The sequence below is a fragment of the Pelodiscus sinensis genome, chromosome 2 (genome assembly GCF_049634645.1).
Source record: "Pelodiscus sinensis isolate JC-2024 chromosome 2, ASM4963464v1, whole genome shotgun sequence".
Classification (NCBI taxonomy): Eukaryota; Metazoa; Chordata; order Testudines; family Trionychidae; genus Pelodiscus; species Pelodiscus sinensis.
In genome coordinates this window covers 70,960,225-70,980,138 of record NC_134712.1, presented here as the reverse complement: position 1 = coordinate 70,980,138, position 19,914 = coordinate 70,960,225, and the positions used below count along the sequence as shown (strand labels likewise).

Sequence of the window (19,914 nt, the reverse complement as noted above, 5' to 3'; positions counted from 1 at the left end):
GAAACTAACCAACCACTGCACTTACCTTCATGCCTCTAGCTTCCATCCCAGACACATTTCTCAATTTATTGTATACAGCCAAGCCCTAAGATACAACCGGATTTGCTCCAGTTCCACAGACAGAGACAAAAACCTTCAGGATCTATATAGAGAATTCTTAAAACTGAAATACCCACCTAGAGAAGGGAAAAAACAGATTGACAGAGCCAAAAAAGTACCCAGACATGAACTCCTTCAAGATAGGCCCAAAAGAGAAAACAACAGAATTCCACTTGTCATCACCTACAGTCCACAACTTAAACCCCTCCAACACATTATCAAAAATCTACAACTTATCCTGGAAAATGACCCTTCACTCTCAGTGGTCTTGGGGGAAAGGCCTATTCTGGCTTAATGACAACCCCCTAACCTGAAACAAATTCTTTCCGGTAACTATGCAACACAGCTACATCATAAGCATCCAGGAACCCACCCTTGCAATCAGCCCCGGTGCCAGCTCTGCCCATATATCTACACAAGTGTTTTCGTCACTGGACCCAACCACATCAGCCACCAAATCAGTAGCTCGTTTAACTGCACATTCACTAATGCAGCGTTTCCTGAACTATGGGCGGCGGCCCAGTACCAGGCCGCGGGACAAATATACTGGGCCTCAGCGTGGCTGCTGGGAGGGGAGTGGGGCGGGATGGGCTGGAAGGAGGTGTGTGTGTGGGGGGGGAATGGGCCACCAGGAAGCAAGATTAGGGGCAGCAGGGGTGTCTGGTGGAGATTGGGGAGGAGAGGGCAGCCGGCCGGCGGAAGCATAGTTGGGGGCAGCAGGGCTGTCCGGCGGAGATCGGGGCAGGCAGGTAGTGGAAGCAGGGCTGGCCGGGGGGACTGGCTGGGGGAGATTGGGAGGAGGAGGACTGGAGAACCAGCCACTGGAAGCAGGGCTGGATGGGGGCAGTGGGACTGACCTGGGGAGATCGGGAGGAGAAGCAGGGAGTGGGGCCAGTGAATCGGCCGGCGGGAAGCAGGACTAACCTGGGCACATGAGTGAGTCCTGCCCTGGGGATTCCATTCCCCTCCCCATACCCTCCCTCGAGTAGTTGCGAACTGCCTGGCCGGTAGACACACTCATGCAGTGTGAGCACATTTACCAGCCAGGCAGTTCGCAGCTACGACTGATACACCTAATAATAATAATAAAACGTACCTAATTAGAAAATACCAGACATTTTATGTCTGGTATTTTCTCAATTTGTTTCCTGGATAGAACCCTCAAATACCGGACTGTCTGGTACAAAACTGGACACCTGGCAACCCTACCCCTCCTTGCACACTCCCTCCTAGCCAGATACCCTTCCCCCAATCTGCTCCTGCACCCGCCTCCTGGAGTGCCCATGCGGCGCTGAATCCCCCAAGACCTGGCCCAAGCTGGGTGGAGGATGCATCCGGGTGAAACACTGAAAATTTATTCATTTTTAATTCTTTTTTTATATGCGTTTATATTTTTGGGCTGCAAAAAACAGTACTGAAAAAAACGGGTTCCAACTAAAGTAATAAGTTTGGGAAACCCTGGTCTAGCCAGCTTTCTATCCATCTTACAGTCCATTTATCCCATCCATATTCCCTTAACATGCTGGCAAGAATACTGTGGGTGACTGTATCAAAAGCTTTGCTAAAGCTGGCACTGGGGGCTTTGGGAGGACCAGAAACAACTTATTTGAATATTAATCATTTGCTTAATGAATATGCAAATATGCAAATGAATGTTACCAGTCCTCCAAATGCTCATGAATGGATTTACTGGTCCCCTTGTCAAAAAGTTTGGGAACCCCTGCACTAATGTGAGCTATGCCATCAAATGCCAGCAATGCCCCCACTGCAATGTGTATCGGCCTACTGGACAGTCTGTACGGGAAAGAATTAATGGACACAAATCAGATATCTGAAAGGCAATACACAAAAGGCTGTTGGAGAACACTTTAATCTTCCTGGACACTCATTAATGGATCTGCAAAAGTAACAATGAAGGAGCTAATGGTTCTTGATGTCTGTTTAGAATCTGGGATTGGTTATTTTCCTTTCCAAGAGCTAACTAATGGTTCTTATCAGCCTCTTGTAACTATTTAGTCGTTAAGATGCTACTAGACTGTTTGTTGTTTTTTAAGTTTTTCCTGTTACACATTCACTCTGCTATCCCCTGAAGCTTATCTACTCACTGTCTTTTTTTTCTTCCCCTTCAATTTTTTTCCTTCTCTCCCCCGCCTTCCCTCCTTCCCTTATTTATTTTTGGATCTGGACTTCCAACACACTTTAGTCATCTGAAGAAGTGGGTTGTGCCCATGAAAGCTCAAGATACCATACATGTTTTGTTAGTCTTTAAAGTGCTACTAGATTATTTGTTTTTCAAGTGTTTCCTGTTATAGACTAACTCGGCTACCCCTCTGAAGCGATATGCATTAGATTTGCCATAAAGATAGCAGTTTCTAATTTTCAGGTAATGTGTGAAAGAGAAAGATGTGCATCTGAAAACCCTATCCTGCTAAGCGCTGTATTAAGTCCATGCTGAATGGGTCATGAACAGTTGGACAAGCCATATTTGGGGTGGGGAAGGAAATCACATTACTTTGCATTGACAATCAGGGTACTTATAGTGTACTGGAGGCTGCAATCCTACACTTACACACGTGCTTACTTTTGCTCATATGAGTAGTGCCATTGACTTAAATGGAGCTGCTCATATGAACAAAGCTAAGCACATGCATAACTCCCTACTGGAGCAGGGTCTAAATCTGTATGTAGCTCTGTAAGTTTAGGTTGGGAAATTGGACACTTTGGGCCTATGCATACTGTGTTTTAATGCACTAAGGCTTACATCATCTCTTCCCACTATAGCTCAAATAATAAGGCTATATGAGGATTGAGTGTGGAGATCTTAGGAGGTAAAAAATGTGATTCAAGACATATTAGCACTCAGGAAAGAAAATACATTAAATCTTCAAGATTCTAGTACTTTAAGTGGCTTCCCTCTCATGAGAAAAATCCTGTTCATGCAGGTTTGTAATAGGATTATTCAAATTTTTATTAACTAGTAATGAAAATAGCCTCTCTGTCAATTTAAACATACACAGAGATATTACACATCACCAGAACAGAACTGGTTTATAGATTGCAGAAAAATAATTGGACGGAACTGACAAAGTGCTTCATTAGCAAAACAATTATGAATGTTTATACAAGGTGGCACATTTTTGACATTAACAGAAAACCCATTACTAAATAGAGCGAGAGAGAGAGAGCAGGCGAGCACATGCAAATTTGAAAACAAACACTAAAACAGGCAAAAACTCAAATAGCTGACAGTCACTAAAAAGAGGGGCTCTCTATTCTCTAGCTTTACAGATTCGGCTGTACAAGGCCGGGTGCAAGGCTCTTGGAAGAAAACGCGTCTCTCTCGGGAGGGAATGTGCAGAGGGAAACAGGGTGACGTCACTGCCCGGCTAACAATGAAGCACAATAGAGGGGAACAACTCCGGTTCCAGCACCGGGGATGTTCATTACGTGACGCTGTGACATTGGATGTCACTCTAGATTTGGGTCTGGGATACGGACAGTCCAACCCCCCCCCCCCCAGGATGTGCAGCCCCCTCCTGATCTGCTCCTCCATCACCTCCCCCCCACCCTCTGCTCTGCCCCTCCACCCCCGCCAAGCGGCGCCCCATCACCCTTCCAGCTGATCAGCCCCTTCCACCCGCCCAGCGGCCCCCGAACGCGAGAGCGCCCCGCCGATGCGCGTCTGCCCCGCTCTGCTCCTGCCTCCTCTCCGGCCGCTTGGCCCGCTCCTTGCAACCCTCGATTTGCTCCCCACCCCCAAATCTGCGGCTCTTCCTCGCCTCAGCCCCTCCTGCTCCTCCATCCCCCAATACGTCATCCCTCCTGCTCAGCCCCCTCCCCTCCGGCCCCTTCCTGCGCTCCGCTCCCCACCCGGCTCCCCCGCGCATGGCCAGGGCGCGTCCTGGGGAAAGCGCAGCGAGGCTCCAGGCGCAGGGCCGGGCAGCGGCTTCAGGGGCCCACTGGGCATGTGCAGTGGGGGCGCCGGCGGGGGCTGGAGCATGTGCAGAAGCGCGCTGGGTCCCGTGTGAGGCAGGGCAGCTTCTGCTCTGACACCTGCAGCATGTGCCAGGAGCTGCAGCCGCATCAGCAGCCAGCGCGCGGTGCAGCCTCTCGGCTCGCAGCGGGAAGCGGCAGCAGCAGCTCCCTCTCTCTGCCTGCCTCCTGCTTTGCACTCTATTTCAGTGGGTGCATGGTGACCTTACAGAGTGTGCATTACCTCACAGGTAAATATCAGCTGATCCGCTGTGACAGCAGCAGCAGCAGCAACAGCAGCAGGAGCAGGAGCAAGCAGCAGCCCACAGAGCCTTTCTGGAGGTAGCAATTCATTCATTCCTTCACTCATCTTGTCCCACTTCTCCCCCTCCCCACCCCTTTTTCCTTGCAAAAGCCAAAAGGCTTACAGAGGATGCTGAAGCCTCCATTAAGGACGGTTCCCAGCACTGCAAAGAGCCTGAAGAGTGTTTAATACTGGAAGGAGTGGGGGGGGGGGGGGGAGTGAAAATTTCTGAGCCAGAGGCGGCTGCTAGTGTTGCAATGCACTGCGGTGTCAATGGAAATGGCTCAGGGGAAGGAGGTGCTGGCAGAGAGAGGGTTATTCAGCCTGTTGCCCATTTAGATATAAATATATTTTGGTGTGACTCATATTTGCATTGGTTCATCGCTGTGGATTCATTTTTCCAAGCTGAGTTGTCCTGCTACAGAGAGAGCTGGAGGGATGCTGATACTGAATTCTTGAGGGGGTAAGCAGGGGAAGAGGAAGGGATAGAGAACTTGGTGTCTGCTATTAAGGAGGTCCCGGTGGGAGAGCTTTTGGATAAAGCTTCCTGGTTATTGGCATCATGCATTTCATTACAAAACATCACCAATTTATACACTCATGTGCAGAAAGGGAGTGTGTATGTGTGTTTATAGGTTGGAAGCTCAAGGAATTTTTTGTAGGCCTAAGGACATATGTTATATGACTTTTACTGTACTTCAGCTTTTATGTGGGGTTGTTTTTTTCAATAGTGAAGGTGCACGTTGCCTGCCCCTGGGCTTTAAATATACTGGCTGTTCCATTGATGACCCTGGCAGTTGTAATATGTTTGTATATGTGTGTACATACTGGGCGATTGGAAGAGGGAGAGATGCATCTAGCTCTGATTAAACACCGGCTCTGTATGTGTTTTTCCCTAGAAATTTAACTGAGTGGAGTCTATAATTTATACTAAATGTATCAGATCACTTTTGCAGGTGTGCTATGAAGGATTATCACCAACTAATCAAAAACTGGCTAATAAATGTTTGAAATATACTTGATAATGCATTATACAGTATTTGTATTTGTAATTGCCTGTCCACTTGCTGATTCACAAACTTTCATTTGCAATGAATATCCTAGTCACTGTAGAATAGTTAGTTCGTACTATAATAGCATTTATACCATAGAATAATTATTACCTAAAAATTAAATTAAGCTTTTAGAGGTACTGTGGTCAAATGAACATAAATAATGTGCAGGCTTTGATATGAGAGGTTCATGAAATAGAAAGTGTTAAAGCAATATCATAAGCTTATTATTTCTAGACTTTAAATCCTGTCAAGCTCAAAGTTGTGTAACTTACTGTTCTCTTTTGAACACTTCACTGCCATTTTCCCTGATTATTCTGGTATTGGAGATGGTTATATAATGATCACAAAAAAGGAGAATGTTTTCAACTTTAACTCCATCATTGCCGTAGAATCCAACAGTATTTTTCTAAGCTTTCAGTTGAATGTCAGCATATATCACATATGTACTACCAACAGCACTGGGCAAACACATTATGGGGATTTGTCACACTTTTGGCATTCAGCACACTGTTCACAAAAGAAGTGATAAAAAGTGTAAAAAAATAGTGCTGTGAAAAAATGGTGAGCTGTTGACAGAGGATAGGTTAGAAGTGTGTGTTCAAATTCAACTTCATAACTTGTGCTTTGTGCCCCTCCAGGATAACTACTGCCAGCTCTTAGGGGCTTGATCCTGCTCCCATTGCAAAATTCTTATATTTACCCAATATCAGTGTTGAATGTATTGGTAGTGTTTACTGGTTTACCACATGAACAAAATTTACAATCATGGTTATTATTATGATTACAATTAAATATAAAAATTAATACTTCATATATTTTAAAAAGTAATGGATAAAGTAAAAAATTCTGTACTGACCTGTTAGAGATTTAGTTACAACCAAAATAAGGAGCTACACTCATCAAGAGTAGGAATAAATACAAAATTATGCATCAGTAATTATGCCTCAGTCACTTCCTGAGTACATAAATTAAGAATGAGACACTGTGTATGTGGTCCTCTGAATTGTGTCTCAGTGTAATCTGTTCCAAGTATAGTTTTTGTGTGTTATAATATATATTGACAGTAATCAACATCAAGTTACACATACTCCTGATTCTGCTCTCATTTATAATAGTATCAGACCTGACCCTGGTAGATGTGCTGGTGATATCCATATGTAATGTTATTGATTTCACAACCCAAAAACTGCTGAAAAATAGGAGAGAGGTTTGGAGAATCTGCTAGATAGCAAAATGATTTTTTAGAAGAAAAACAAGGGTGATATTTTTTGTTTTTGAGGTCTTTGTTCTTCCCAACTACTTTCCTCCGACTTTGTTATGCATTGTAAAAGCCTGGAGAGTGATTTTTCCCCTTGCACCAATTTTGCAAGTGTAAAATTCTGTTGACTTTAGTATGTAAAGGTCAGCACCCATATATCTGTTTCCAGAATCAGAGCCTTAATCAGCTCTTAGTGCAATGAAGTCAAAGGAAATACACTGTATAAAATTGGTGTGCGTGGGGAATTGGCTTCCTAGTCTTTTACACTTGTGCAGTTGAAAGTCAGAGGGAATTAGTTGTGAAGAACAAAGGCTACAAACACACCATGTCCTTCTTTAGAAGTTTACTGAATTGCCATCTAACAGCTGTCCAGAAAGTTTGTTTTATGTTCAGCAGTTTTCTGGACTACAGTCTTGGAGTTAACATTGTTCTGGAACAACTTATTTAAACTGATTAAGCACCATGGCCTTAATTTAGTGGTGTTAAGCATAACTTGCACACTCATTATTAACAGTTGGCAAATACTCTTTTCTTAAAGAAGGCTGCCTAAGTATACTGCCAAGTGTGGCATGTTAAATTCTAATGACTATGTTTTAAACTATTGTTTTTTACATTAATTATATAAGTCTCCACCCACACAGCACAGTTACAAAATATAAGTACAGTGGACTATTACAGACTGATTAACTGTGCTAGGAGATTTAACTATTCATTAGTGTGGGCTTGTCCATGACTCGCTGTGTGGGGACTCCATGAGTATCTTTACCAGCTATGGGTGGGGAGTGGGAAGTCTGAGATGTGAGTCATGACAGAAGAATGTGGAGTCAGGTAGGCATAGAACTGGTGTTCTGAAGTGATGAATCAAGACTTTTAAGTTGTACATTTAAGTTGTATGTATCTACTGTGTGTATTACATTCATTATGAATCCAGGCAAGAAACTAACATAAAATGCAATTGAAAAAGTTACTGAACACTCAGCCTTAATTACTGGCATTTCTTTATGGGCTTGATCTTGATTCCATTGAAATCAGTGGCTAAACTTCCAGTGATTTCATTGGTGCAGGATATCATTATATATTTATACGTCAAATAACATATGATTTAATAGAGTAAAAATTCCAGTTTCTCATATGGTCATATGTGCAGTAGTAATACTGCCTAGAGTAATGGTGACAGGTGGAATCAAACTTGGGATCTCTGGAACTTACTGCACAAGCCTCTACTACATGAGCTATAAAAAAAGCAGCCCCTCAGCTAAGGCAGTAGAACAATAATTTTTTGCTGGGCAATAATTTTTTGCTGGGGGCCACTTCAGAAATTTTTGAAATGGCCCCAGGCTGCACCCAAAGGAGCAGGGCCTTAAGTGGAAGGGGCGGGGCCAGGATACTTCCCTGCTTCCCCACCGACAGACCATGATTGTACTGGGAGTGGGAGAGCACCTTTCTCACCCTCCCCCCCCAAGTTTCCCCCTAGGTGCCTATGCCCCTGGTGGTGAGAGGAGACTTTGCTTGCTCCCCCTTCTGTCCCCAGGCCAATCAGGGCTTGGGGGCAGGGGAGCGCATGAAGTCTCCCTCTGCCCTGCCAGGAGCGCATGGCGCTTCTAAGGGTATGTCTACACTACAGAGTTTTGTTGGAAAAATGGCTGCTTTCCCAACATAACCTGAGTTATGTCCACGCTGCAATCATGTTCTTCCGAAAGTAAATCGAAAGAACAGAGGGGTTTTTCCAGCACTGGTAATCCTTTTTCTATGAGGAAGAAGCCTTTTCCTGAGAGAGCTCTTTCGCAAAAAGGTGTGTGTGGACGTGGAAGAGGGAGTTCTTTGAAAATAAGAGGAGAGAGGAAAAAGCACGGGTGCCCTGGTCCCGTCTCTAGTAATCACTGCTTAAATGCAAGAGAGCGTCCATGCAGTGTGAACGCTATCTTTCGAAAAAACAGATCGCTTTTTCGATGCACTTTTGTGTGTGGATGCTCTCTTTTGGAAGAAGTTTCTTTGGAAGATCTCTTCTGAAAAAAAGTTCTTCTGAAAGAAGCCTGCAGTCTAGACATAGCCTAAGCGCTGCATGCTCCTTGCAAGGTGGGGGCAGGGCCAGAGGAAACTTTGCACGCTCCCCCCTCCCCTAGACCCTAATTGACCCAGCGGGCATGGAGAAGCAGGGCTCGATCCAGCCCATGGACACCCTTTTGCCCACCCCTGCTGTAGAACAAACTCATGTTTTTCTCTCTGTAAGTGGCATAAGTGCCCACCTGGTAGTGTATGGGATACACTAACACTTATATTGCACAGTCTGACATGCAGATATAAATGTGCTTGACAAAGTTGGGTCAATCTCCTTATCTCCATTTTAAAGATGACAGGTTAAATGAACTGTCCACGGGTGCATGCTAGTCAGTGGGAAAAGTGAGACTAGAACTCAGATATACTGATTCCAAGCCGTATCCATGTATCAGCCATATTGTAATATTCAGTGGAGTTTGTCACTGAATAGCACTTTCTCATAATAGGCATTGATCCTGGAATTTCCCTGGGGATAGACAGCTTCACCTGCTTGGAGCCCTATTGACTTCCGTGTGAATTGTGGTTGGGATGGTAGTGAGGTTGTGCTCATCATTAATAAAATCACATTTAAACATGAAACACTAGCTTGCTTTTAAAACATCTTACATACCCAGGGTAAAAATCTTGGCTCCTTTAAGTCAGTGGCAAAACTCCCATTGACTTCAATGAAGCTAGGATTTCTCCTCTGTGAACCTCGGCAGGGATGATGCCAGACACTTGTGTGCCCTTAGTAATGTAGCATGAGAGAGCAATATAACCCCACAGTTTCACTTTTCTGTCACCCTTTCTCCCACCTTTATTGCCTTTTTACTTTGAGGTCCATGCCTCACTGTTTTCGCTAAGTAATAGTGCTTATATCACTAACTATAACTCATTAGCAGGCTCAGAACCTTGCGAAGTAGGAAGTATTAATATCATCATTTAACAGCTGAGGAAATTGAAGTAACTTGATCAAGGCCACAAAGGGATTAAAATGCAGGAATTCCTTGCTCCAGAATCCCACACTTCGGCTTAGTCTATTAGACCAGGCTGCTCCTCACAATAGGGGTGTTCTCTCCTTATTGCCTGAGACCACATAAATTGTTCAGCAGAGGAAAGCAGCTGGCTAGTAGCTGGGAATCAGAGCTTGGTACAGTCCAGGCAGCCCAGTTAGAACACAGCATATATTTTTCAGTTGATTTGGGGCCCTCTGAGAATCTAGGGAACCACAGCTCAGTGTCTTGCATGGGCCTCAAAGGCCAACGCTGGAAGCAGCATATGTCACTGTGAACAGCATGAGCCTGAGTTTTCAGGAAAAGTCAGTGACAGACTTTCACAGAGTAGGCAGTTTACACAAGGCTACATTTTCAAGGCCGAGAGGCACAGAGTGATGTCCTGGGCCCACTTTTGACACTGACTTCAGTGGAGCCATAAGCTGACTTATTTTGTGAATATTGAAATTGGCCTTAACATTTTTACAGTTCCAAAAGTGGACCAAGGACAAGGGAGTGAGGAGGAACCTGTGGCTTCACAGGCCCCAATGGTTGACTCTGGTAAGTGACTTTAATCTGTCTAGAGATGATGCTGAGAAACGGCAGCTTTGTTCCTTTCTCCAGGGGAAACTGATATTAGTTCCAAATTAATGTAAATAATGCCCAAGTACTATGGGGATGATAGTTTCAGCAATATGTAAGATGATGACAGGGAAGACTTCACACTGTATTCAAAAATGAACCAAGACATTTACAGTACCATTATCTTGAATTAGAAATGCATTCTGAACTTGCTATGGCACTTATCTTTAACAGATAACAGAGCACTCCTTGATTTACAGTAATTTGGGAGTGGCTATTTGAAATCCATTTTACTGATAACAAATACCACAACAATGCAGTTTTGTAAGAATCTGTGGAAGTAGAACCTACATCTATAGAGCCTGGGGTAGCTGACATTGCCTCAGGGAGGCTATGCAGCTTAACAGCCAAGGAGCACTGTGGTGATTCGGCATTGTAGGAAGTACCGCCTAAAGGACTCAGAGTGACAACAACTTGTGGCCTTCTGATTGGTCCATGCTTTCTAGTTTATCCTGAAGAGTGGCCAGGAAGTTGTCTGGGTAATCACACAGATTTTTGGCTTGTTGTGACTCTAGACCTCAGCTTGCTTTCTGTTTTCCAGTCTCCAAACCCAGTTTGACTCATGCCATCAGATACCAACCAATCTCTGGCTCTGACCATATCCTGATGCTGACTCTTGTTCCCTGATTTCATTTTGGTAATTAGTTCTTGTCTATGATCCTGGCCTGACTCTGATCCTGACTCTTGCCTATAGATCCCAGATCTAGTGATTATCTGATACCTGCTCACTGATTACTGCCTTATGGCCATTCTCCGCTTGTGGACACCAGTCCAGTTATGACTGCTAGACTATATAGCCTAGGCCCCAGTTCCTTAGGGCATGTCTACAGTATAGTGTTATTTCGAAATAACTCTCCTTTTTTCGGAATAACAAGGTGAGCATCCACACAGCAAGCCTGTTATTTAAAAATTATTCTGAAATAACAGGCTTGCTATAGCAAAATAACAACCCCACGTTCCACGAGGAATAACACCTATTTCAAATTTGCTATTTTGAAATAAGGTCATTATGGATGCTCAGCTGGTCTTATTTCAAAATAACTACTCCTCAGAGTCATTCAAAGTAATTACTCTCCAGTGCTTCCTGGGGCTCCAATTCAAGGTAGTGCGTCCACATTAACAGAGCCTGCCTCGGACTAATTTCCAGGCATCCCTGTATTGTGGACATGCTATTTCAAAATAATTATTTTGGGAGTTACTGTTTTGAAATGAAATAACCTTGTAGCGTAGACATAGCCTTGCAGATTCTAATTGAAAATGTAAAACAAACGAACAAACAAGCCACTTGTTTGGACAATGAGAATGAACTGGGAAAGACTTATGAGAAACACTGTAAAGTGGGCTGTGGGCCTGCTTTGGCAAAGCTGCTAACAGACCTGCACCGCTCTGTTCACCGAAAGGGTCCATAGCTATGGAGCGTCGCAGCTCCCATTGGCTCCAGTCCACCATTTGGGTCATGGGTACATTCTTTTGGCAGGTCAGCCACAGCAGTTGTTGATCTGGACCCTGACTCTCCTCCCCATCAGAAATATCATCTGGTTGGTTGGTCTAGTCAGGCCCTCCCCCTTCACTGGTCCTTCTCAATCTGGGCAGAACTGGATTGGCTGTCTTATCTCACTGTGCTAGTTCCATGCAGCACAGTTGATTTCAGGATCCAGAGAAAAGCTGAACAGAGATCGGGGGAAGGATGGTGAAGGTAGACAGAAAGAAGCGCGCGCATGCACGTGCGCGCGTGCGCGCACACACACACACATACAGTTTTCAACTCTGTCAGGTTGCGGTCCTCACTGGTGCAGTAATGATGGTCATATGTTCCTACTGGACTGTTAAGGTCTGGTGTCATGTTGACAACAATCCTTCTGCCACACTGATGGTAAAAGGTCTCCTTGCTTTCCCACAAAATCTCTTTTTAAAGACCCCAAAGGGAGTGATGAGCTAAATAGCCATGCTATCATTATTTTGTCCACAAAGTAGGTCTAAATTCCAGTCTTGGTTCCTTGATTTCTGATTTCCTACCCTTTGTTTACCAGTCATAATCTTTACATAACTGTTGAGTGGAATCCATATAAACCCTCTGTGTTTATATTTATGCAGTCTTTGTCTTCGTCTCACATTTTTTTCTTAATAATTTTTTTTAAGTTTTATTTATTTATCATTCCATTTTATATAAGTGATCACTGTGAAAATTCATGAATCTGTACCTGCTTTTCAACAGTTGAGTTTAAAATTAAAGCTGTAGGCCCGCAGATCACAATATCTCTACTGCCCATGTTAGCTAGTGCTACACTGATAATTTTAATGTGCTTGCAGAGCAAGCCCATGTACATCTACCCAACAAATGGAAATTACACTTCCCAGCCACATGTAGATGTACCACTTCCAGACTATTGCCATATGCAATCTAAGTAGTAAAATTATTGTTAAAGATGATCCTGTAGATAGTTGTAGGGTTAATTGCGGAAGAACTTTGTACGTGCAAGTTTAGGGATGGTGAGGCTTGCATTCTTCCCCCCTTTCCCTTTTCCCTATATCAGATGAGCCAGAAGCAAGTCTTTGGGAACATACGCCATTTAAGATAAGCATTGTTGCCAGTGTAGCAAGAACAAGTATAAAGGGCAAGAACGCATAAACAATTCTGTTTACCCTAACATACTGATCACGTAAACAAGGCCAAAGAACAAGTAGAACTAGATCAGAACCAGATCGATAACTAACAGCTAAGCCCTACATCAGCACGTAATGAGTAACCCCTGGAAATTTCCAAACTGCAAAACAAGGCAAGAGAACTGTATTTAAGGCTTCACCAAAGCACAGCAATTTGGACCTCACCGAAGGGCTTTGGATACCGGTGCCTTGGAAGCTGAGACAACCTCCCACTTCATCCACAGCCGACTCGGGATCCCTGGCTAGCAGGAAGGGACATTAGATATGCCGATTCTTTGTTATATAGCCCCCTTCTAGTTAAGGGGTGCAGCTGTTAGCTGTCATGAAATAAACTACTTTTGTTTGACAGATACCGTTTGACAGCGTCCTTTGTACTTTGAGAACCCAGTGTTGGACCTAAGACTTACTCTTGCTGACAACAATAGTGGTGGTGATGGAGAGTTAAGGGAGTTCCACAGAAGTGAAGTACGAAGTTTAGGTTGGAATTTCCTTGGGTAGTGTCCTAGATTTCTCTCCTTGCAATGTTTAAAAATAAATTTGATCTAAAAAGCACACTGATTTGTCTGTTCTCTTCATTCTGGCAAATTCTGGCTTTGCTTTGTAATCTAAAATGGTAACAGCAATTAAAATGTGATGTGACAGCAGCTTATAGAAACTTTTGTGATGTAAGAGTCATCATATAAAATACTCCTGACACGGTGAGAGTTAAATGAAGAAAGGAAATCCCTCTGTACTACACAAGGATTTTCAGATATCTCAGGAATTGCTTTCCTGTTGCCAAACCCTATAACTTTGGAGTGCAGCTTTTGGTTTTTAATTTGGTATAACTGATAAAAACCCTGCTAGAAGTAACTTTGACCATGTCACTTTTAACAAACAGTCTGATTTTCTCCCCTGCCTTTGGGCCTGCTAGGGACAGAGATGCTGCTAAATCAGTGCCAAAACTGGGTCATCCCAATCATGCATAAATAGCTCTTGAAGACTCTGAGGCTATGTCTACCTACCAGGTTATTGCAAAATAAGTTATTTTGAAATAATAACTCCCAAAATAACTATTGCAAAATAAGTGTATTCCTCTTCACAAGTCCGAGTTATTATTTCGAAATAACAAGTACGTTATTGGTAGTGTGGGCGCTTGCCTTGTTATTTTGAAATAACATGCCCTGAGAAACTTGGAGTCATCTTGGGGTATTCAGGAAAGTAGAACTGTTTCTGAACTACACTAACTTCAACGTGGAATGTGGCCGAGCTGTTTGTTATCTCTTTGCCCACAGAGAAGAGCCACCATGACAAGTGGTCATGAGGCATCCTTTTGCCTCCTGACAGTGGGAGAGAGAGAAAAGTAGAAATCAAACAATGTATTACTTTCTGGTGTACCTTCAAAAACTTAAAAACCAAATCACCTTTTTCTTCAAACATCAAAGACTAAAAAATGCGTGAAAAGATGAAGACCAGATTTAATTTTTTTTAAAAGTATATTGTAGGAGCAACTTCTGTTATGTGCTTTCTTCCTGAACATGATTTGGGATGAAATCAAGTTCTGGTACTGGTTGTGTATGGCTCAAACTCCAGGCTCATGTATGAAAGACGCTGATGAGCTCAAGCAAACTTGTGCAAATAATTACATGCCCTTGTATCTGATTAAACTGCTCTTTATGTTTGTGATCCATGTGTATTGAGCGTTGTCAAATCACATACAGTAGAACCTCAAAATTACAAACACCAGAATTATGAACTGACCAGTCAACCGCACACTTCATTTGAGCATCGTAATGTTTCAAAGCTGTAAATCTCTGAAAACACAGCTGTAGCATTTTGTTCAGTTATGAACAACCTCTCTTCCTGACATGCTCATAACTCTGAGGTTCTGCTGTAAGTGTACTAGGAATGGAAATGGTTAACTGGTAAATCTCACCCTTAACTGGTGAGGCTTATCAGTTCTGGTTAACCAGTAGGGGCTGCAGCAGCTCCCTGCCCACCTCAGGCAGGGGGCTGCTGCAGCTCCACGGGGCCTGTCAGATCAGCCCCTTGTGTGTGGCAGACCCAGTCCCCTCACTGCAGGTTACATGCTAGCTCCGTGGGAGCAGGGTCAGCAGGGGCTGCCGGCCCTGCTCTCATGGAGCCAGCTGCAGAGCCTGAAGCAAAGCCTGCTGGCCCCCTTTCCAGGGTGGTGGCTTCGCTGCGTCAGCTAAGCCTTATTCCTGGGAGCAGGGCTGACAGCATTTGCTGTCTTCACTCCTGGGGAGGCTTTGCTGCGGGTTCTGCAGTAAAAAGCTTATTTAAGCTGTGTAACTGCTATGATTTTTAGTGGTTACAGTTACATTTTTAAATGAAATGTTACATCCCTAACCTGTACCTTAGTTTGACCACTTGTTTATTTTAAGGTTGCCAATTTAATTGCAGTTAATGCTTGAAATTCATTCAGAACAAATTAACTTGATTAAAAAATTAATCTTGATTAATTTGCAGTTTTAATTGCACTGTTAAACAATTATAGAATACCAACATAAATTTTAATATTTTGGATTTTCAACTATATTTATTTCAATTACAACATAGAATAGTAAATGTACAGCATTCACATTATATTATTAGAAATATCTGCACTGTAAAAAAGATAAACAAAAATAATATATTTCAGTCAGACAAGTATTGTGGTGCAATAATTAGTAATTGATTATTTAAATCACGGCTTCATTTCCCTTTGCCGAACAAACAAATCTACATGGCTCTGTCGACGGAGCCATGTACAGGCAGTCCCCGAGTTACGCGGATCCGACTTATGTCGGATCCGCAGTTACGAACGGGGCACTTCCTCTCCCTGGTCTCGAGCAGACCAGGGAGAGGAAGCAAAGCGGCGGCGGAACGCGCGGCCAGCTGTCAGCTGGCCGCACGCTCCGCTCTGCTCCCCCCCCCGTCTGCAGACCAGGGGGAGGGGGAGCAGAGCGGAGCAGAGCAGAGCGGCGGAACGCGCAGCCAGCTGACAGCCCAGACGCGTCTGGGCTGTCAGCTGGCCGCGCGTTCTGCCGCTCCGCTCTGCTCCGCTCTGCTCTGCTCCCCCTCCCCCTGGTCTGCAGACCAGGGGGAGGGGGAGCAGAGCGGAGCACGCGGCCAGCTGACAGCCCAGATGCGTCTGGGCTGTCAGCTGGCCGCGCGTTCTGCCGCTCTGCTCTGCTCCGCTCTGCTCCCCCTCCCCCTGGTCTGCAAACCATGGGGGGGGGGGGAAAAGAGCGGAGCACGCGGCCAGCTGACAGCCCAGACGCGTCTGGGCTGTCGTTCCGCCGCTCTGCTCTACTCTGCTCCCCCTCCCCCTGGTCTGCAGACCTGGGGGACGGGGAGCAGAGCAGAGCAAAGCCGCGGAGCCCGAGGGCAGCAGGATAGCCACGGCGCGTCTGGGCTGTCCCGCTGCCCCCGTGCTCCGCGGCTTTGCTCCGGACGCCTGTGGTACAGCAGCTGGGGCGCTGCCGGTTGGTCCCGTAGCGCCGCTCTGGGTGCCACTGGACCAACCCAGCAGCACCCCAGCTGCTCTGCCCCAGGTGTCCCCTAGTCAGCAGCTGCTGAAAATGACCAGTGGCTGACTACAGGAAGCCCCTACCCCGGGCTTCCTGGAATCAGCCGCTGATCAGTTTCAGCAGCAGCTGACTTGGGGATGCCTGGGGTTCTTAAGTTGAATCTGTATGTAAGTCAGAACTGCTGTCCAGATTCAGCCACTGTTGAAACTGATCAGTTTCAGCAGCGGCTGAATCTGGACGCCAGTTCCGACTTACATACAGATTCAACTTAAGAACAAACCTACAGTCCCTATCTTGTACGTAACCCGGGGACTGCCTGTAGTCTAGACGTACTCCCATAGTGCATAATCTACTATACACTTTTGTATTCTGTGTTGTTATTGAAATCAATGTATTTGAAAATGTAGAAAATCATACAAAATGTCTAAATAAATGGTATTTTGTCATTGTTTAACAGTGTGATTAGAACTGTGCTTAATCACTATTTTGTATCTCATGATTAATTGTGATTATATTTTAATCATTTGACAGCCTCTGTTTATTTCTCTGGAAAGAGATTACCATATCTCAAAAATGGTGTGGTTAGTGGTGTATCCGTTTTGCCACTGAATCACTTCCCACTGTAACCACAGCAGTGCACTATGTCTTAATCCCAGGCAGAAGTGCCTATAAACTCTTCTCTTTTCTTTCACTCTTTAAATATTCTTTGGATGGGCTGAGTGTCAATAAGTGCGATCATGTGGCACAGTGTGCAAGCTTCAGTTCTGTTGCCGAGGAGTGTCTCTCTAAAGAAACAGATGGCTGTTGGCTGCCCATCAAAGCCCATCCTGGTTTGGCAGCTATGCTTTAGTGAAATGGTCCAACCAACTTGTCAGTGGGCAGAGTGCCATCCACACAGAGAGATGTTAGTGTAAGCAGTCGTCAGGGCATATGTGTATGTCAGGAACGTAGGTACGTGTATTACTAACTGGAGATCCTTAATGTGAAAATGTCAGCTTCTGAACTGAAAGGCTGAACTTTTAAACTATGAGCCAAGATACACTTTCAGCTTTTAAACTGTTTGGGTAAAGGGACTGGTCCTCTTTTTGTTTCTTTCTGTTATTTTCTAATAGAAAATTAAAGGGTCTCTTTAGCTTTTTTAATCCATGCACGCGACTGAACATAAGAACGGCCATACTGGGTTAGACCAAAGTTCCATCTAGCCCAGCATCCTGTCTTCTGACAGTGATCAATGCCAGGTGCCCCACCGGGAGTGAACAGAAACAGGTAATCATCACATGATCCCTCTCCTGTCATCCATTTCCAGCCCCTGACAGAGGCTGGGGACACCATTCCTACCCATTTTGGCTAATAAGTATTGATGGATCTAACCTCCATGAATGTATCTAGTTCTTTCTTGACCCCTGTTGAAGTCCTGGTCTTAACAACCTCCTCTGGCAAGGAGTTCTACTTTAGCATAGATAACATTAATGGGATAACACTAATATAGAAAATATTACCTACTTCAAATGAATGTCCCTCCTTAACTTGCTTGCTAGAAATTGGGATGCTGTCAAAGCATTTGCTAAAGTAACATGATCTGAGAGAATCACTGCATGCCATGATCTTGATTATGAAGTAATCACAGCATAAAATATTTCATTGAGAGAGCAAGAGTTGCATTGAACTTGCAATCACTTGTACAGGATATAACGATCCTTTCTCCTCTGCTTGCTTTTTTGTTCTAGCATGGGACTAGTATTTATGCTTCCTATCTCTCTACCAGCAGATGGTGACAGCAAATAACTGGCATTTAAAGGATAAACTTAAAAAACAACAAATGGTGTGGTAGCACTTTATAGACTAACAAAACACGTAGATGGTATCATGAGCTTTCGTGGGCCCACTTCTTCAGATGACGGGAGTTTTTAAAGAGGAGTCATCCTCCATCAGAATCCTTAGCTGTCACTGTCTATCAAGTAGAATAGTGTCCTTTTTGGATTAACTCAAACTATTAATTTCAAGCAGAGTGACATTTTCAAAAGCACTTCAGTGACTCAGGACTCTAAGTCCCATTTTCAAAAGCTTCTTATACCCTTCAGTCCAGATCCTTAAATATCTTTAGGCACTGAACTTCTGCTGATTTTAATGGGAATTATGCACCTAATCATCTGCCAGGATCTGGGCCCTAGAGCATAAATTCAATTGAGATCATTTGAGATTTAGGAGTCAACATTACTTTTGAAAATAGGACTTATGTTCTCTATTCACTTAGATGCTTTTAAAAATTGTACCCAAAGTCTGCCTTAGCATTTTTGTGTGAGTATGCAAACAAGTGCATGTCTCTGTGCTTTCCCAAAACTTTAAACAACACTTCTCCACAATGGTCACACCATTATCTTTGACATTGGCCTAATGGGTTACTAAAGTGATTACATGGGTCACACCCAAAAGGAACGTGTTTGTTTTATATAGATAGAGGATTTGTGTGGGTGGGGAGACCATTTCTTCTGCTACAGTCCAGTCCAGATGCTTTTATTGGGGGTACACAGGCAGTTGTTGATATTTTAAAATTTTCTCCAGTAGACAGTTATTAAAATACATTTGTGCATGCGGGTGCATGTGTCTGGGAACCACCAAGCTGAAAACCATATGTATGTTACTGATTGTACCTCCTAAATCTGGGACTCTTTGGTCCCGACAGGGTGCAGCAGAAACGGAGCAGCAGCGAGCCCCATCCCAGAGAGCCCCAGTGGGGCGCAGCAGAAGCCGTGTAGCAAAAAGCAAGCCCTGTACCCGGGGAGTCCTGGCCAGGCAGGGGAGAAGCGAGGCCGTGGAAGCTGGGGAGTTCTATCCACGGGGAGAACTAGCTGGCAGGAGCTAGTGGGTGGTAGCAGGGATAGAGCCTAGTGGGGCCGAAGCAGAGCCAGCTGCAGAGAGTGGGAGTGTCCTGGAAGACCGGTGGCAGGGTTCCTCCCGATATCCGGCAAATTCCCTCACTCGGAACGGGACAGGTCCCAAGGGTGCTGGGCCAGGGAGGTCCATGCTGTAGTGAATTTTAGCAGGTATATAAACTATGCAAACACTGGCTCATAGTCATCACCAGGGCTTGCCAAGCTGCGGCAAGCCCTGCTCGCCAGCCGCGCAGAACCGCACACTTGCCATGCACAGATGGTGCTGCGCAGCTGCGCCAGGCTAAAATCTACTTGCCATAGGCGAGTAGATTACATTAATTGTCGAGCCCCTGTCATCACCCACCCTTCTTCTGAGGTAAATGTTAGTCCCTCCATCTTATAATGGGGATAACAAGACACAAAAGCTAATGACTTGAGTGTGACTGAAGAGGAAGTCATTGAGAAAGCTGGGTTTAGACTGCAGCAGTCCCTGAGTCCTCTGCCTA

General features: G+C 44.5%; 1 protein-coding gene across 18 annotated transcripts in view; it reads left to right on the top strand.

Moving 5' to 3' along the window:
- Positions 1 to 4,124: 4,124 nt before the first annotated feature.
- DTNA (dystrobrevin alpha) overlaps positions 4,125 to 19,914 on the top strand; it is a 343,774-nt gene continuing 327,984 nt past the window's right edge. For 3 of the 18 annotated variants that reach the window (XM_025180857.2, XM_025180851.2, XM_075920740.1), the window contains exon 1: positions 4,139 to 4,413. In XM_025180857.2, coding sequence (XP_025036642.2) covers positions 4,160 to 4,413 — 254 coding nt within the window. In that variant the 5' untranslated portion in view covers positions 4,139 to 4,159. Of the gene's footprint in view, positions 4,414 to 19,914 lie in introns of all 18 variants that reach the window. The other 15 variants (XM_025180861.2, XM_025180860.2, XM_025180845.2 and 12 more) reach the window with 13 other exon arrangements.